The sequence below is a fragment of the Coregonus lavaretus genome, assembly GCF_964263955.1.
Source record: "Coregonus lavaretus genome assembly, chromosome: 19".
NCBI lineage: Eukaryota > Metazoa > Chordata > Actinopteri > Salmoniformes > Salmonidae > Coregonus > Coregonus lavaretus.
The window spans coordinates 36,546,842-36,567,008 of NC_140006.1; the positions used below are offsets into that span (position 1 = coordinate 36,546,842).

The 20,167-nt window shown below is 43.5% G+C and overlaps 2 protein-coding genes across 2 annotated transcripts; both read right to left on the reverse strand.

The window, feature by feature from the left end:
* Positions 1-3,559: 3,559 nt before the first annotated feature.
* LOC311147103 (regulator of nonsense transcripts 1-like) lies at positions 3,560-13,054 on the reverse strand. The gene is made up of 23 exons (XM_084183727.1): positions 12,701-13,054; positions 11,990-12,126; positions 11,775-11,864; positions 11,449-11,616; positions 11,081-11,261; positions 10,579-10,740; positions 10,369-10,456; positions 10,013-10,111; positions 9,690-9,798; positions 9,423-9,582; positions 9,203-9,321; positions 8,926-9,090; positions 8,529-8,643; positions 8,255-8,398; positions 7,701-7,914; positions 6,847-6,964; positions 6,552-6,708; positions 6,122-6,264; positions 5,672-5,846; positions 5,408-5,489; positions 4,921-5,321; positions 4,694-4,813; positions 3,560-4,514 (listed from the first exon to the last, which is right to left on the reverse strand). The coding sequence occupies exons 1-22, from the start codon at positions 12,866-12,868 to the stop codon at positions 4,697-4,699; spliced, it is 3,312 nt and encodes a 1,103-aa protein (XP_084039853.1). The 5' UTR covers positions 12,869-13,054; the 3' UTR covers positions 3,560-4,514; positions 4,694-4,696.
* A 468-nt stretch (positions 13,055-13,522) lies between these two features.
* Positions 13,523-17,958, reverse strand: LOC311146626 (pyroglutamyl-peptidase 1-like). The gene is made up of 5 exons (XM_084183157.1): positions 17,557-17,958; positions 16,595-16,647; positions 15,876-15,992; positions 15,452-15,684; positions 13,523-15,126 (listed from the first exon to the last, which is right to left on the reverse strand). Exons 1-5 carry the CDS (start codon positions 17,588-17,590, stop codon positions 14,901-14,903), a joined length of 663 nt encoding a protein of 220 aa, XP_084039283.1. The 5' UTR covers positions 17,591-17,958; the 3' UTR covers positions 13,523-14,900.
* Between the last annotated feature and the right edge of the window lie 2,209 nt (positions 17,959-20,167).

The window sequence follows — 20,167 nt, forward strand, 5'->3', positions numbered from 1 at the left end:
CTGTAATCACTACCAAAGGTGATTCTAACGTGTATTAATAAGTGAATACTTATGTAAATAAGATATTTCTGTATTTCATTTTCAATACATTTGCTATTATTTCAAAAAACATGTTTTCACTTTGTCATTATCGGGTATTGTGTGTAGATGGGTGATTTTTACATTTTTTAAATCCATTTTGAATTAACTTAGTCCTAAATATTTCTAAAATTAAAAGCATTGTATTTGGGACAAATCATTCACTAAACGTCAACTAAATCTTGTAATGAATAATGTGGAAATTGAGCAAGTTGAGGAGACTAAACTGCTTGGAGTAACCCTGGATTGTAAACTGTCATGGTCAAAACATGTTGATGCAACAGTAGCTAAATTGGGGAGAAGTCCGTCCATAATAAAGTGCTGCTCTGCCTTCTTAACTATCAACAAGGCAGGTCCTACAGGCCCTAGTTTTGTCGCACCTGGACTACTGTCCAGTCGTGTGGTCAGGTGCCACAAAGAGGGACTTAGGAAAATTACAATTTGTTCAGAACAGGGCAGACACACACAGGCACAGACACACATAATAAGAGACGCACTCTACACACACGTACACATGGACGTTGTATTGTAGATATATGGTAGTAGAGTAGTGGCCTGAGGGCACACACTTAACATGTTGTGAAAAGTGTTATGAAATGTAATGTATATTTCAAATTGTATATAACTGCCTTAATGTTGCTGGACCCCAGGAAGAGTAGCTTCTGCCTTGGCAGGAACTGAGGATCCTTAATAAATAAAAATACACATTTAGGCTAGGAATGACATGTGGCCCATTGTTTACCTTGTTACCTGGCAACTGTAATCAGGAACAGGAACTAATGGGTATCCTTAATAAATACAATAGAAATACAACAAAATGTGGAATAAGTCAAGAGGTATAAATACTTTCTGAAGGCACTGTACATCAATATTGTTTCTCTATGTGTGACAGGGTAGGCCTACTACAGGTTTGAAGATGTATGTATTGGTAGTTTCATAAAAACTAAAAAGGACATTCAAAGGGGAAAGTAAAATGTCAACTTCAACTGAAAAAAAGGGTTCACGCAATCAAATATTTTTTTCCCAAATGGGTTATGTGGTAGTCTCGAAAACCCGAACCTAGGCAACACAGTGACTAGGGTCTGGTTTGAAGTATGGACTCTTGGCATAATGGAACTACGTCACTACTTTATCCACTTAAATAAAATACAAAATAGTAGCTACCAAGATGGAGATCACAGAGCTTATTTTTAATGAGTGCATTTAGCAAGTGGCTAGTTTGCATAAACTACCTCAAATAAAACCACTGCAAAGGTTTTGCCTGCAAACTTTGGTTTAGAATCGCGACATTCTGGCATGTCTGCCTCGTGGTTTGTTGGAAGAGTACCCGGAAAATGTTATTTTTTCCCCTTATCAACATACACTACATGACCAAAAGTATGTGGACACCTGCTCATCATTCCAAAATCATGGGCATTAATATGGAGTTGGTCACCCCCTTTCTGCTATAACAGCTTCCTCTCTTCTGGGAAGGTTTCCTTGGAACATTGCTGCGGGGACTTGCTTCCATTCAGCCATAAGAGCATTAGTGAGGTCGGGCACTGAATAGGCCTGGCTCGCAGTCGCAATTCCAAATAATCCCAAAGGTGTTTGATGGGGTTGAGGTCAAGGCTCTGTGCAGGCCAGTCAAGTTCTTCCACACCGAGCTCGACAAACAATTTCTGTATGGACCTCACTTTGTGCACAGGGGCATTGTCATGCTGAAACAGGAAAGGGTTTCCCCAAACTGTTGCAACAAAGTTGGAAGCACAGAATCGACTAGAATGTCACTGTATGCTGTAACGTTAAGATGTCCCTTCACTGGAACTAAGGGGCCTATCCCGAACCATGAAAAATAGCCCCAGACCATTATTCCTCCTCCACCAAACTTTACAGTTGGCACTATGCATGGTGATCTTAGGCTTGTGTGCAGCTGCTCGGCCATGGAAACCCATTTCATGAAGCTCCCCGATGAACAGTTATTGTGCTGATGTTGCTTCCACAGGCAGTTTGGAACTCAGTGTTGCAACTGAGGACAGACGATTGCAACACAGACAGTGTTGCAACCGAGGAGAGACTATTTTTACGCGCTACGCCCTTCAGCACTCCGCGGTCACGTTCTGTGAGCTTGTGTAGCCTACCACTTTGCGGCTGAGGCGTTGTTGCTCCTAGACGTTTCCACTTCACAATAACAGCACTTACATTTGACCGGGGAAGCTCTAGCAGGGCAGAAATGTGATGAACGGACTTGTTGGAAAAGTGGCATCCTATAACTGCCACGTTGAAAGTCACTGAGCTCTTCAGTAAGGCCATTCTACTGCCAATGTTTGTATATGGAGATTGCATGTCTGTGTGCTCGATTTCACACCTGTCAGCAATGGGTGGGCCTGAAATAGCCAAATCCACTCATTTGAAGGGTTGTCCACATACATTTGTATATAGTGTAGGTAGTGACAGTTCCTCTATGCCAAAAGTGTCCATCATTAGGGGCATTCCTGACAGATCTTACAACGCCTGGATAGGCATTTTAAGTATCAGCTAACCACATCATATGTTATAGAAATCTGTCAGTCGATGACACAGTTGATGACAGGGCACGCTTGATACATGCAATGTCTGAGCAGGGGAACGCAACCATTGAAACCAGACCCTAGTCACTGGTCGCGTTCCCCTGCTCAGACGTTGCATGCATCAACCATTGGTTGCGTGCCACGTCCGACTGTGTCATCGGGCACCAGATTGCTATAAATATGATGTGGTTAGCTGATACGTAAAATATCTATCCAGGCGTTGTAATATCTGGCCTGCGTCAGCAACGGGCAGAGGAACGCACCCACTAGTTTCCCTAGGGTCAGGTTTGAGACTAGATCTGTGGTGGGGGCTACACAAATCTACACCCTTTCACTAAATATAAACTAACTACTGTGTCTACAACATCAATATACAAATGGACTAATATTTATTCTCATCCTCTGCCACATACTGACAGAAATGCCTCCCGTCGGTCAAGAAACTCGTCAAGGTATGGCCAGAAATTATATTATTTCAAAGTGAGTTCATATCCTTCATTCAGTTATCATTTTCACACGGGACAATGATAGCTGGCACTGAATACCTACATTTAGCAGCTGCCAGAGGCTTCTAACTTTCCTTAGTAGTCAGGTCCAGACTTCCACTGAGTCTTATCCCAGTAGTATTCACACACTTCATGTCTATAACCTCTCTGAACATAAATTAATGTTCCCATGCAACGCCTCTTATGAGTAGCTGACCAATAAAGGAAAACATGATTTAATACATCATTTCATGTTTAAACTTGGGGCTCTAGGGATAACCTCCCTGCTTACTGTGGATTAATGAATTAGCCATGTAGCCATGCAAAAGATAAGTGCGTTCTACAAGTGCTTTCTTTGTGGCATTACATATATGTGGAGCTGTGATTCTTTTTAAACTAATAATTTGGAGGTCATTTTAAAGAGCAAGTGATTACAATAAGTTGGTTATGGTGTTCTTTTTACTCTACTACAGAAAGATAGACTTAAGAAAAAAACTCTAACTTGTCTCGCAAACTACAGATCTTTCAAGTCCACCACTTCAGATCTCGAGACAATAATGTTTTCCTTTAATTGTTTCAAGAGCCATTCCACCACTTTCCTTCAGAAAGACCAGAGCGGAAAGCCAGTGAAATTCACCAGCTTTCCGTTTCAGAACATCTGCGACAACAGACCTCATGTAGAAAACTTTCCAACTCAAAGTTGAAAAAGATGAATGGTCAGTATTCTTCCGGCTCCTGCACCATTTGATTCCGTTTGAGACATTCAACAAGACCACTTTTGGTCTGCCCAAACCCTCTCTCCTTCTCTCTCTCAAACATGTTCAAATGCAGAGCATGAGCACGGATCAACTTTGAGGTTAGAATTTTTCCCAAATCGACTGACTGCTTCAAGAGTTTCCTCCCCTTCTTTCCCTCTCTGTCTGGCAGGAGGCGGTTTTGTAGAGTGAGGTTGGAGGGGTGTGAGAACTCCTCTTCTCAGTCTCTCTGCTCCGAGAACAATGTCCTCAGCCAACAAACTTTTGGTGTGGAGGAGAGGTGGCAGGGATGTGACTCCTGTGTCCCCAATGAGGATCCACGACCTTTCACCCCTTGACTCATCATCGAAGGGCTCGTCGCTCCGACGGTGCTACCCGGGCGTATGCTGCTTCTCCTTTTCTCAGTGTGCGAGCAGCGCCTTCTCTCTCCCTCCTCCTCTCTCGTCTGTCCAGCTCTACCCCCATTTTGCTCTCACTCTTGTGATTGGTTGGTTTCTCTCGGTCTCTTTCCTGTTGCTTTCACACAGTGGTGCTTCAGTTGTAGCAGTGGAAAACGGGTATCCATGTTTGTTCTTTTTTTAAATATTACCCAGATTAAAATGCCGACGAACTAAGCTCAGCACAGGCTTAGCTCCTTTTCCCACAACCTAAGAGTCAAATAAAACAAAGATTACTTTTATACCCTGACAAAGAGTAGATCTAAAACAGCTTCTGGTATCCCATTTACTCCACCTGATATTATGATATTACTAAACAACACATCTTACAGTAACTGTTGGCTTAGCTCATAGAATATAGAGCAAAACGTTCAAATGTAGTCTCTTACACTCTAGTACTGGGACAGTCCAGTCACACCATGTTGATAGGCTCTTTCCCCTTGGTAGGTGGAGTCTTGGGAGAGGGCCACGTCAATCTGGGACTTGAACTCATCGCCAAGGTAGCTGTCCTGTAAGAAAAACAGCAAAGGAGAAGCTTTTAGCCTGCATGTACATGTCTATGTCAGACCAAGAACGTCTGCTATAAGACACAAATGTAAACGTTCTACTGCCTTACCTGAGAGAGTTCAGGCTGGGAGAGGCCAGGCTGGCTCATCTGGGAGGGCTGGCTCATGGTGATGTAGCCCTGGGTGAGTGGTCCCTGGGAGAAGGGCTGGGAGCCCAGGTCCTGGCTGGCCTGGCTGCCACTCATGAGGCCCTGATGCACGCTGCCCCCGCCGTGGTTCCCCATGCCACGGCTCCTCTGGCGCCCACCTCGCGCCCCTCCGCCGCCCGCCTTACCCTTCATACCTCCACCACGGCCTGCTTGGGGGCCGTTGACCTGGCCCAGGTAGCCTGGCGGGGGCATGGGAGGCATGACCAGGTTGAAGGGGATGGGGATGTTCATGGAGGCCATGGGGCCCGGGCCAATCATGCCGATCTGGTCGTGGGTCTGGAAGTACATGTTGGATGTACGTCCTAGAAGGAAAACAAAGAGACCATATTGAACAACGGCAAAACCGGTACAGAGACACACAAGTTTACAGTTTGACGTCATCTCTCACCAGTGTTGCTGCGGTCATACACAGATCCAGGAATAAGAGCCTCTCTGGCATCATACATGGCTGTGCTCATGAAACGGCCCCCCTGAAGAACCCACACATAGAACAAACATTTCAGTAAGTCTGTAAACTGTAACACACACACAGTAGCCCATGTTCTTTTAACAATGGTGTACTGTCTACAGCCAAAGTAAATCATGAAAGTAAAACACCACATAAACATGTACATAATCCAACACACGTGTTTAAGGGGTGGGCGAGACTCACAGGGTTGATGGCGTTGACTAGCTTGCGGGGCTTGCTGAACTGCATGAGGCTCTCTCTCAGGTTGTTGAGGGGTCCCTCCACCAGAACCTTCTGCTCCTTGTAGTAGTTGAGCAGGTGGTTCCACAGAGGCTGCTTGGACAGGGCTTTGGGGTTGCCCACAATGATAACCCCATACCTACACACACACAGATAGGACACACTTCCTTTCAAACACTTCCTTCACAGATACAGAAAATAATATGACGTAAATAATTACTCTTTGCAGTGTGACAGTACTTTGTTACTGCCCGAGTAATGATAACTTCTAAATCCTCACAGCAAAACGTTGACATAATTCCAAAGACAAATATTCAAAGTCTTGCAAAACTTGAAAGACAGGATAATGCTACTATTTTTCTCATTATCTGTTGAGCATCAGGAGACAGAGAGAATGGTCCAGGTGTTGTTTACCTGGCCCTGGTGAGAGCCACGTTGAGACGGCGCGGGTCGTTGAGGAAGCCGATGCCCTGGTGCTCATTGGCTCTGACACAGGACAGGATGATGAAGTCCTTCTCTCTGCCCTGGAACGCATCAACGCTGGCTATCTCCACCTCCTAAGGACAGCCAAGAAACAGGAAAGCAATTAGATAAGCTAACATAGACGCATGCACCATTCCAGTCATCATCTGGCCTTCACTTAAAACATTCGAATGGATGAATGATTCCATGAGCACATTACTAAACCAATGTAAACTGGTTTATTTATATTTATGGACTCACATTACAAGCTATAATTATCTTTAAAACCTGCTACATTACAGTGAGAATATGACTGACAGACTTGAGTGCCGCAGCGGACCAGATTGATCACACATTTTACATCCAAGCCTGTGTGTTGTACCTGGTAGAGCTTGGTGTGGAGGGAGCCACTAAACTGCATGTACTGCACCAGGTAGGACCGCTGGCCCTCGTAGGGGGTGATGATGCCTATCTGGTCAGGCTTGGCCCCAGCCTTCAGCAGCCTGGTGGTGATCTTCTCCACGTTGGAAGCCTCAGTCCTGTACAGCGGGAGAGAGAGAAGAAAGCAAATTCACGAAACAAGCAAAACATGCCCTTTTTATGACTGGAGTCTGTCCGTTTGGTCAGTGTACGAAAGCACTGAAATGACATGACAAATGCTTTAGTTTGTCAAATACCTGTTTAGATAGGAGGTTCCAGAGCTTGCGATTTCCTCCTGGCCCAGGGTCACGTAGAAGAACATGGGCTTGTCTGGCTGTGGCCACTGGAAGTCAAAGCCTTTCTTGATGCGGTCAGCTGTGTAAATAAAATAGAAATGGGGAAAGGGAGTTAGTAAAATGTACATTAAGGTTAATCCAGATTTAAGTATAAATGAAGCCAATGTCATGTTTTACCTTTGTTTTGGGTGTTTGAAACCTGGTGAAAACTGAGTAAATCTGGCTGTTATAAGGAAATACATGATTGTTTTGTTTTCTTTGTCCTTCGAGACGGACTATCTAAACTACCCAACCAGTTTGTACACAACAGGGAGTCCATTCCCCTCTTGCTGGCCAAGCACATCAGCAGGGCAAGCTCACCCTCACCTGTGTTTATGAAGGTTCTATAGACGGGTTGGTTGACAACGTTCCAAAAATGATGCGCGTAGTAAGTGTGGTGTTATGATTTTGAACGGTTAGATCGCTTGCAATAATGACTAGAAGCTGCCATGTTGGAAATCATAGTTGGCTCGTGTCAGCTCGTTGTATCTTGTTATTGATACCATGTCTTGACTCATGTCATGTCTATGCTAATATGGCTCAAATTCACTAGCTAGCTATCCAGCAACTGTAACGATGTATTTGAGCGACAACAAGTCCTCATTGTGCAAATGTATTTATGTTAAACATTTGAAAACTGAATATAGTTTACATGTTGTCAACAATCTAAGCCAACCCAGTCTGTTCTGCCCCATAGTTGCGCACGTGTCGGTTTTGTTGGTAAACAACCAACCCGTCTACACACTGACCCCGACTTCCATTCCTCACTGACTTACCTGCGGTGACTCCGTTCTGCAGGGAGCCCTCATAGAAGATGTTGGAGGGGAAGGCGCTGAGGGCCGGGTGCATACGGTACTGCACCTGCAGACGGATGGGCCTGATGCCCAGCACCACCAGACGCTCAAACAGGGACTGGGACAGGCCTGCCTTGGCTGCCTTTTTACACATCACTACTGGACCCAGCTGGCAGTGGTCTCCCACCAGGATCAGCTGGAAAGAAACAAACAGAGAGAAATCATAGATTTAGTATGAATAGAAAGGCCATTCCAATTCAAATCCAATGTTGTGTGGTGTGGAAACTAGCATTGGGTGTAGTGTTTGCATATCACATCTCAGAGAACTTAGCCCCTGTCTCAGTGTTCTGCTCTTGCAACAACGTCAAATTCAACCAAGCACAGACATCCGGAGCAAGGTGATAAATGTAACTGCACTTTTCCCTCAGCAACAACCTTTGATAAACATTCTGTACGAGAAAGAGGGAGAAGTTGGGACCTGTCATGGAGCTAACTGACTGGACATCATTTTTCTTAGAGATTGCCCTGAGACGTACCTGCTTGGCCCCCAGTATGACAGGCACCATACACTCTGGCTCAGTGGCCTGGGTGCTCTCATCGATGAGGATTGAGCGGAACTGCATCTTGGCCAGGCGGGGGTCTCCTGCCCCCACACAGGTACAGCAGATCACGTCAGCATTCTGTGGAGCAGAGATGGGAGACGTGGTCAGTGATAATCAACTTGAGGAAGTAGACATTTATTTACAGTGGAATTATGTCATTTTTAGGACTTTGTTTTAAGGGAGAGTGTGGAATAGGGACAGGTGTTACCATGAGTAGTTCCCTCTCGGCGGTGCGCTTCAGGGCCCTGTAGCGCTTCTCATCAGAGGAGGACAGCTCCCCAGTCTCGTCCTTCAGCTGCTGGAGCTTCTGAAGCTCTGGTATACTGCACACAGATACAACAAAAAACACAAACTGACAAACCAGTACTCTTTAGTGTGGAGAAATGATGTAGCCTATGATGAAGGTTCAGGTTCAGGTTCAGAAAAGCTGCAAGACAGAGGAAAGGCCTCTGAACATGAACTGAGGATCTATGCTTTCAAACTGAGGCAACTCTCATTGCCCATAGCCAAGTTCTCAAGTGGAATCGATCATTTGTCTACTGAGATAGCGGGACACCTGATAAGATAAAGACACCGTTCCTCTCTCGATAGCAGTCCCAGGTTACCTGTCCATGTTGCGGATCTGGTTGTGCAGAGCCAGGAAGGACACAGGGGAGTCGATGGCCTCTCTGCTCTTGGCAGACAGCCTCACCACTTTCAGACCTGACATGTGGATCTTCTCAGTCAGCTGGTCTACCGCAATGTTACTGGGAGCGCACACCAGCACAGGCCTGAGGACACACACAACTAGTGTTAGGGATGGACAAAGTGCTTATAAACCTTTAAGTTGGTCAATTTAGAAAATCTGTATATGGTGTCCCCTATTAAGTGAGCACATCTTACCCGTTGCCCTGTCTGGCCAGGTGATACACTACAGTGGCGGAGGTGACAGTTTTCCCAGTGCCAGGGGGCCCCTGGATGAGACTGAGAGGACGCTGCAGCACAGTCTTCACAGCATACACCTTTGTGATGACACATTTTAAAATGCCAAACATTCAGCAAATATAGTTTTAGATGGGATAACTCAAATCTACTCATAGCTTCTGCATTTGGTAACACCCACCTGTGAGTGGTTGAGGTCAGGCAAGCCCTGGGCAGTGAAGCGTTTGGGCAGCTGACACTTGATGACCACGTCCTCCACCTCGTGACCCAGCAGCTTGTGGTAGATGTACCCGGACACAGAGGTCTCATCCACGGCAAAGGTCTTCAGGGCACTCTGCATCCTGGAGGAAAGTTTGAAACAGTGTGTAATAGTTAAGTCCATTGCCAAGCAAACCGAGCTCAACCCATTTGTTGCGTTTCATATCGATTGGTGTCAGAAGGTTCCTACCGGTCAAAGGAGGTGGATTTCCACACAAAGTCAACCTGGAAGTTATGTGGTACTTCCACGGGAGCCCCAGCACTGCTCCTCAGCTCAATGGCTATCTCATCACCATAGTCTATTGTCACAGGATTAAGGACTACACACAAACAAAACACCTATTCCTTCCAGAGACTAATGCAGAGATATTGGGGTGCTACTGAAAGGACAAAGTCAAACAGAGAGACAATCATAGCCAATCAAATGTTTGAATTTGAATAAAATGAGTAACTGAAGAGTAAACGGTAATATAAAATAAGAGCATAACAATTAAAAAACAACAGAAAAGATACTGTCTGGGACTTTGATGACATGTCCAATGCCTTTCCAGAGTGGGGCAAGGTCTCCCTTATACCTCAGGCAAATCTCATCACCCTGCATCAGGCGCATGTCTACAGAAACACAGTGAATAGTAGAAAAAAGAAGGAAAGCGAGGGCAAGGGAATTAGCTGATGAAAGGCACAATTTAGAATTTTTAGATTTTAGGACATTAGTCATACAAACACATAATCGTACACATTCAGACTCAGACTATAAGACACTCCGGCATGCTCGTCAGTGAGAATGCGAGGGAGGTTGTGGCCGGAATGGAATGGACATGGACCACTCGTGGACACTTTGTGACGTTGATGAACAAAAAATGAATTACCACCTGAGTCCGTCTTGGGAAGGCTGAAATAAGCAATCCGCTTTTTATTGAGTCCCAAGTCCCACCTGACAGTTATATTGTCTTGGGTCTGTGAAACAAACAGACAAGACAGCAATTAATTTACCATTTAAAACAAAACTGCCTTTACCTTCACATCCAAAAGCATGAGGAGCTAGCCTGAACACTCCAGCAGAAAACAGCGGAACTTACCTGGGACTCTTTGAGTTTCTTATCGTAGTCGGCCTCCAGTTTGACCAGGGGGCCAAAGATGTTCTGGTACTGGTAGGCATCCTCATAGCGCAGCAACACGTGCTGAGGCTCCTCGTCCACGCCGGGCTTCTCCAGGTCCTCCAGAGTGGCTGTGGGGTTTTCCTGAAGACACCCAGACAGACAGTCAAACAACAGCCATAGATAAAGAGAGTGCTGCTTACTCCGTTTGAGATTTAAAATTCCAAAATAAAAGCCAGTAGCTCTACACGACCAAAGTAAAAGGCCACTGGCCTACAGTAAGCTGCTGGGTTAACTCATGCTAAATGTACATTTAAGTCATTTAGCAGACGCTCTTATCCAGAGCCACTTACAGTAGTGAGTGCATATATTTTCACGTACTAGTCCCCCGTGGGAATCGAACCCACAGCCCTGGAGTTGCTAGCACCATGCTCTATCAATTGAGCCACACAGGACCATAAGGTAACTAAGGTAGCTTATGAACCTTCCAGAGCTCCTCCAGCTTGTTTATCTGCTGGGCGGTGATCTGGCGGGCCCGGAGCTGCTCCTGCTCTGAGGGGATCTTAACCAGCCAGGACAGGAAGCAGCGGTCCTGGATCAGCGGCTGCCACTGGGAGCTGTCCCAGTTGATGTCCTTCAGACTGCTCTGACTGGCACATGGCTGCCTGCATTACCAAAACAAACAATACGTCCATTAACGCACTCTACTACAAAATCCCTTTGATTCAATGATAAGAGCAATTGGATTATGGGTCTAAAAAGGGCCAAGAACATTTAGAGAAATATGACAACTGATCATTGTGAAACAGAATGGTACAACGAAGGTTAGTAAACACCATAGATCTGCTTTACCTGCAAAGCAGTACCACCACAGAGTCTGCCTTGGCAGGGATGAAGCCCAGGAGGAAGACGTTGCGACAGCCACAGTTGTAGCACTCCAGCACCGTCTCCCCCAGAGGACCATCCTTGTGCAGAGTCACCTCCTTGGACTTGGCTCTGACCAGGTGGTTCACAATGTGGCTGAGAGAGAAGAATATGAAAAGATGTATCAACATTTATAAAATGTCCTTTGGGACTCCAAGTCTACATGTGCCTCTTTATGTGTGTGTATAGTCTACCACGTAGACATTTAAGCTACACAACAGACAAGAGCGGGTTGGTTGGTCTTTGAAACTTACCTGCCAGACGTATTGCCACGTCCATTGCAAAACCACTTCTTGCTGGTGTTGCAATACACCACGCAAGCAGGATCGTGAATGCCACAGTAACTGGGGGAAGCAAAACAAGGATAATGTCACAACTGTCAAATCTTTATGGGTAGGAAAACTATTTTTTCTTTAAAAATCTGCAAGACAGCACTATACGATGCATCAAACCTATTTATGAACATTACCTGCATGCATGAACTGGGAGGTCTTTAGTATAATAGCTGTCTTCCTCATCTTCTTCAAAGTTCAACTCTGCAAGAAGTTGACTTGCTTTCACAACAGGGTCATCCCCATTCTGCAGAACTCCATCAGGCCCATTCGCCTGGAGAAAACATGGAAATGTCAAGACAATAGCTGCGGGCAAAATAATGTCAATAACCTGGAAATGGACACCACAGATAAAAAATGTTTTAACTACAAGTGCATTTGACAGCTAGCTAACTAATTTACTATCAAATGTACTTGTAGCAAGCTCACAGCAGCTAGCTAGCATACCTGCTATGTAAAGCAGGCAGATAATGAATTTAAGAATGCTACACTCAGTGCCATGGCGTTATCAAGAAAATGACAGGCTGCTTGACACTCCTGGTGTCCATCCCACAACGAGTACATGCAGATTAGCTCATGCTAACTGCTAAATTATATGTAAACATGCTAGCTAAGCTAACTGGTTAGCCAGCTGCGTGGCCTCTGGGACAGATGCATGTGTTTTCTTTGTAACTATACAGCTACTAGCGTGCTAGCTGTGCTTACATAGCTCCTTCTGCTAAACTAGTTAGCACGCTGGCTGGCTAGCTAGCTACCTACAAGGTTCCGTATTTACAATACCCTATAGCTTGTTAGCGAGTTTTTACTCGCTAGTTTGAAACCAAACAGGCAACAAAAATTACACGAACCTGGTTGTCCAACTGACTCTGCGTTTGGCCTGTTTGAGTCTGGCTCGGCAGAGTAAAATCCGTGAACTCATACTCCGAACCCTGGGTATCCGCTCCAAGCAACTCCGCTTCCTCCGTGTCCAGGAACGTGAGAGTCTGCGAGCTCGGCCCGTACGCCTCAACACTCATTTTCTCCACCAACAGTGATATTTCAGAATTCTATTTTAAATTCGATAGCTAACTCAGCAATGTGTAGATATTCCTGCCAAAATTAAACGAACAAATATCGAAAAACCTAAGTACATGAATAAACTGAGAACACACGGCCTCGTTAGCCTCAACTCCCACTCGAAGTAATGACGTAACACCTTGCACACCGCACAAAATGCATAGAACACATAAAAGCTCGTTAAATTTGACAAAAGCTGGATCCCTTCTAGCCAGAACCACATTCAAAGAGTGTCCATGGCATGACGTTTACACATAAGGTGAATATTTTTCACAATCCTTGATTAGGCCTACAGTCAGAATTTGTTTATCATGAACAGTCATTTAGCATATGCTGTTATCCAGAGAGACTTACAGGAGAAGTTAGGATTAAATGCCTTGCTCAAGGGTCACACTGATAGATTTTTTACCTAGTTGGCTCAAGGTATCAAACCAGCAACCTTTTGGTTATTAACCCAACTCTCTTAACCGCTGGGTTACCTGACGTCTCGCAAATGCTTACTCTTTCCTGATAATATTATGTAAGTAAGATGAAGTTCAATCGAATGCTTTCCAATTGCAATAGATGTAAATGATGAATTCATAGGAAGAAGAGCACATACAGTAGCCTACTATAGGTATACCAATAGTTATTTTACTTGGTCTGGATTAAGCTTATTGGCACATTTTTCTTTAAGTGGTTTAATCACAGCATTAGACCTGTTCCATATTCTGAATTATAAACTGGGTGGTTCAAGCCCTGAATGCTGATTGGCTGACAGCCGTGGTACATCAGACCGTATACCACGGGTATGACAAAACATTTATTTTTACTGCTCTAATTACGTTGGTAACCAGTTTATAATAGCAATAAGGCACCTTGGGGGTTTGTGGTATATTGTCAATTTACCAAGGCTAAGGGCTGTGTACAGGCACTCCGCGATGCGTCGTGCTTATGAACAGTCCTTAGCCATGGTATATTGGCCATATACCACACCTCCTCGGGCCTTATTGCTTAAGTAGAGAATACTGATACCGAAGACAAAATAAACATTTTCATATGATTATTCATCACATTACAAATATTGATTGTATATGCAAAAAATTACCTGAGATAATAACACATGATTGAAGTATATTAATCAAAGAAAACATATTGTTGCGTCCTTATATTGTACACTATACAATATACAGATATTGTACAATTTCACAACAAATATTAAACACATGTTTAGAGATGATACAAGAAATGGCACGCTACATTAACCATTATGTCAAAGCGAGAGTGATTAGTGAGGGGAATAAGGAACTAAAAAGGGAACTATTTAAAATAGCCAGTCATACAGTTGTCAGAAGGATGTGGCTTAAAAGCACACCAGTGCACACTGGATATACAAAGATGATTCTCTCATCTACAGCACCGTTCATTGGACCATTACAGTCGCTTTGTGAAATACAGTCAAATATCCATACCCAGAGCCATAGATATACTATATGTGGATACCAGAGGAGGCTGGTGGGAGGAGCTATAGGAGGATGGGCTCATTGTAATGACTAAAGAGAGGGCTATCAGCGTTATCTGTCCTTAAATCTAGAATCCTTAGTTGCTACATCCATTTCGGGACTTATAAATTAATGCTATATTACCATTGATTCTTGAAGAATATAACTTATAAATGCCTCATGAGCTTAGTTCAACTTTCATACCCCATCAGAACCCAAAATATAAGCTTATTGTACTCCAATGTTTGTAAACAAACTAAATGTAAACAAACTCTGTATAGCCTCAAAACATGGTTAAAACTATATCATGGATGGTCCTTGAATATAGCTCTGTCTATGAATTTGAAAGTGGTTACATTTCTTCAGGCCCATCCCTCAGCTTTTTACCAAAACAGAGGCTGGGTCTCTGTTTTGTATTTGTTTCAATTACGGATTCCAGCTTTAAGTGCTTTATCTGTCAATTGGGGACAGGAGCAGTGAGTTGAGGACAGAGGTCACCAGAAGTCATTCTTTAGTGAGCGTGCTGATGGTGCTGGTGGCTGCAGTGGTGGTGGTCGTGGTGGTGGTCATCATCCTCAGCTTGACCCACAAGCTCCAGCATCTCCCCCACTACGGCCTGCAAGGCTCTGCCTAGGTCCTGGGCACTGTAGGGCTTCTCCAGAGGAGGAACGTGCACAAACGCTGACCTGCCCTTCCCCAGGTACAGCGACGTGTAGTAGGTGTAGTCACACAGGTATCTGACCGGGACAAAGGTTAAGTTAGGGTTAAAGAGACAACAGAAGACATTAGCTTTTATCAGAATCAATGGATTTGCCATTTAGGTAAATGGGATTTCTGAAGCGGCAACTTCAGATTACAAAGGGATAGACCACCCACATTATTATATAACACTATCTTATCAATACCTATAAAGTATGCTACAATTAAAGATTTTGACGTTCATAGATAGGATACATTTGTAATTTGGGTGAACTATCCCTTTAATGTAGTTTCATTGAAAAACTATGAGAAATAGTGGCATGTGACAGGTTGAATGAGAGTAGAGTCGAGCACGGCACTCACCGGCCTGCGTCCTTTGATACTGACACTGCCACGCCCAGCCTTGAGGAGTTGACCCTCTTGCAGACCAGGTCCATGTCTATGACTGAATCGATGCAGTCAGGACCACCGTCCATGCAGCACTGAGAGTCTGGACAGAAGCTGCAGTTGTCCACCCGCTTGTAGCCGTGGTTGTGGCCACATTTCTCCAGGGTGACCGTGGTGGCTATCCCAGAGACCCCGACATGGACCACCAACTGTTGACCCATGGAGAAGAGGATGTGTATTAAATGTAGCCACCGTTAAATGAGTTATACCAATAAAGACTCTACATCATGTCATTAAGGGTTCACCTGCCGAACACTATTACTAATACCTTTAACCATGCAGTAAAAAAATATACTGTGAGGAACAACACTTGACATTTGCTGTGATTTCCTGTGGCTACCTGTGGCTGATGCTGTTTCCATAGCAATGGCAGTAGACTCTGAACTGCCTGGTACTCCACTGGCACCTCACAGACATATAGATCCACACTCTGACCCAAGCCCAACCGCTCCAGTTCCTGTACACAGAGGAAACAGGAAGTGTGTAAGGAACAACAAACCCTATTTAATTCGATAAAGCTTTATTGTTCCATTTGAGATATTTGTTGTGCCTCATGATTGTAAAAACCGGTTGCTTTTACACCTGTTGTGATAACACTAATTACTATAGTAACAACATTGTATTCATACATTGTTAAATAGTGAAAAGTGATTACTTATTCATTGTTAAGTAATTAAGCATTTGCTGTTATGACAGAAGTGCTAAAGCAGACCATTCCTTATTCCACTTGTGTATTAACATGAAACGCTAATATCCACTTGTGTATTAACATGAAACGCTAATTTCGACTTGTGTATTAACATGAAACGCTAATATCCACTTGTGTATTAACATGAAACGCTAATATCCACTTGTGTATTAACATGAAACGCTAATATCCACTTGTGTATTAACAGGAAACGCTAATATCCATTAGGCCCTACTATGCAATAAAGTAATTATTCTTAAATGTGATACAATTTTGTGTTACTACTCATGTGGAAATCAATGTAAGGTGTTACCAATAAGAATAGACCTCTTAATAATGCACCATACAGAACACGCAACAAACTCACTTACCTGCACTGCCACCCAGCTAGCATTCACGGTGTGATCGCCAAAAGGTTCAAACCCTTAAAAAAAGATAGATGATATTGATAGTCTTTTAAGTCCTCACCTAGTAACACCAGTATACACCAATGTACACGAAGAATAAAAACTATTTTTTTATAGCTGCTTATCACTCTAGGCCTATCTAAATGAAAGTCACAATAATCTTGGTCCTCTGTAGCTCAGCTGGTAGAGCACGGCGAGCACGGCGTTTGTAACGCCAAGGTAGTGGGTTCAATCCCCGGGACCACCCATACACAAAAAATGTATGCACGCATGACTGTAAGTCGCTTTGGATAAAAGCGTCTGCTAAATGGCATATTATATTATTATTATCTTAATTCGAAGTCTAAAGGTTATATCAAGTTAAATATGACCTATTACAACAGCTGACACGTACAGTCAATTGTAACACAATATATGCCAGTGAATGCATGGGTTTTATAGATGAGATGACACTATACTACAATTTCCATTTAAGTTATATCGGAGAAGAGTAGGCTAAGAATATGCTTCTTGTCAACACGAATGTAGCCAGCATCATTCACAATAATATCGCAATAGTATCACGACAAGGCAAAAATGTATCTATAAATGGCTGAATGGCTACAACGATCCATAAATGGCTAACGTTACATTGTCGCCTCTGCCTTGATCTGTCTGTCATAGGTTGGTTTGCTCCTCTGCCTCACCATTACAATTCATACATTTCAACCTGACAGACAGGCTTTGTGAATGTAAGATGAAGATGCATAATACTGTACAGTAGACTGTCAGTAGTTGTACAGTAGTTGAGGAACAATGTCGTTTTCAAGATGACACAATATACAAGTCATTCCAAGCTTTAATAGTCAGGCAACTCATTTTAATCAACAGTTTATAGAGAACTGTCAGCAAACTATAAGATAGTATAGGGTACATAAATCACTTACCTGTCACTATTACCGTCCTTTTAGTCGACATCATTTGTGAGTTATAGTAAATTCAACAAGAATGTAATCTACTCTTTTAAAAACCTGATGAGTTGAGAATTCTTCCTCGATTCTCTTCCGCTATCTATTCATTATTTTTGCAAGAGCTCGAGCGAGCGTTCTCGGTTTTTTCCGGTCCTTCTACGCTGTTGACAACACTAGTCTATACCTCAACATCCAGCCACCTATCACCATCTACTGCAATGGAATTCATGCTCCCCACATAGCGCATGAGCTCATTAACTTGTCCAATTTGGCTTAACCTTTTGTTGAAATGACATATTATAACCGATGTGAAATGTCTAGCTAGTTAGCTGTGCGCGCTAGTAGCGTTTAATCGGCGACGTCACTCGCTCTGAGACTGAAGTAGTTGTTTACGTTAACCCTGTACGGGCGGTGGCTTTTGTGGAGCGATAGATAGCTATGCTTCGTGGGTGACTGATATCAATGTGTTTTGAGGGTTCCTGGTTCGAGGCCAAGTTGAGGGATGGAAGCAAATCTCTGTTATATTGATGCTGTTGACCAGGATCAATCAGTTTTGCTCTGCCAAAGACCATCTATTATATCGACAAGATAGCCCAGTGGAAATACATGTCCTCAATAGTCGACAGTATGAGTCGTAATACCCATAAAGACTAGCGGTCAAACAGGGAAATGGTTCCAATCGTTTTTTCACCATTCATTTTCCCCATAGGGGATTTTATAAACACTTAAAATAAGGTCTGTGTTTCGTGTAGGCTTTCCCTGCCGTGACATTTTGATAACCATGTAAATCTCTCTAGGACAAGGTGACTTTCATCTATATATTCGCCTGTATTTGTTTTTTTCTCCCCAATTTCGTGATATCCAATTGCAATCCAATTACGATCTTGTCTCATCGCTGCAACTCCCCAACGGGCTCGGGAGAGACAAAGGTCAAGTCATGCGTCCTCCAAAACTCACTACTTAACACCTTCCCACTTAACCCGGAAGCCAGCCGCACCAATGTGTCGAAAGGAAACACAGTTCAACTGCGCCACTCAAGAGGCCCACATTACTAAACTTCTATTAGATCAAATAAGCCTCACGTAATTTGACACTCTCTCATAGACCACCATACAAAAAATGGCTTATCTCACGAGGACAGATTTTGGGTGGAGTCAATCCTCCCTCTTCGCCTCTTCCTCTCTGGCTTCCCCAGCTGCTGGGATTGCTGCGGAGAAGGTGGAGGTCAAAGGGGGGTGAGTGTAACCGATGTGAAATGGCTAGCTAGTTAGCGGTGCCCACTAGTAGCGTTCAGTCGGTGGCTTCACTCCCTCTGAGACCTTGAAGTACATATTGATACATTTTTAAAGGCTTTCCAAAGCCACAAGATAGCACATTTTAATTAATTGTTGTTTATTAGGCCTTTCAATTCTTATGTTCAGAATCAGATTGATTTCCCCCATGCATTTATAATCGCTTTATTTGGTAATATTGACACTTTGCCTGTAATAAAATCTAATGTTTTCCCAACTCGCAAAATTGGGACAGCTTCAGCAGAATTGAGCAATCCCAGCCGTAGAAGCCTTTAAAGTCATAGCACCTGGTAGGGTATTCATTGTGTCAGCTATTGTACACTTCAGTACAAGCATGTAAATGTTGTTACATCTCACTTTAGCTCTCATCTTAGTTTTATCACATTTCTGTAAAGCAAGAAATTAATCCGTAAATAGAATTTGAGTGGAAAAATATATAATGAAAAACATTTGTATTATGTTGAAATATTCTTTAAAACCAGCTGGGTTGGTGTTAATGTTTTCATAAAGGCACTCCCATTTTGATATCTGTTTACCATAACAACTTATGGTTTGTATTCAGTCCATACCCCTGTTTCAGGACATGACTCATACATTCTAGCCACTGCCTTCTGAATGCCTGATTCTAAATGCCATGCTGAATATGGATGAAAAAAATAAAAGGCAGTTGTTTCTGTCAAAAATAGGAAGCTTTTGGTTGGTGTTCGTTTTTAATGTGCTGTGAAGAAAGGTGTAATCTATTCCAAAAAAATTGACATCAAAGGGAGATTACTTCACTAACGGAACATCTTTCAATTGATGACATCCTAACCATATGTATTTTGAATTCATTCTATTCTACAAAATCTGATTTTCCCTGAACGAACCATCATAGGCTATTTAATACACCATATAAAGAATGCTGGAAGATTTTTATCTGAATATTGACGCCCACTTATAAACACACACACACACACACACACACACACACACACACACAGTCTTAGTATAGTTAAACACGTACACACAGACACACAGCCCAATCGCCCATTCACCACCCTCGCATCCTTCAACAACCTCAATCCCCTTCCCCCATTCATTCACCTGCTCTTGCGTCACAGCCTATGTCAACGTTGCCATGGAAACAAATGATGCCCTTGCTATTCTGTGGTGCTGATACAGACAGTCTACGGACATCATCCCTTCCTACGGGGGGTTATTGTCTATTATGGCTGCCTAGAACCACCCGCTGCACTGGGCTATTCATAGCAACAGCAGACAGCCATCACCGTATGGGGCTTTCTGTTCTGAGGTGG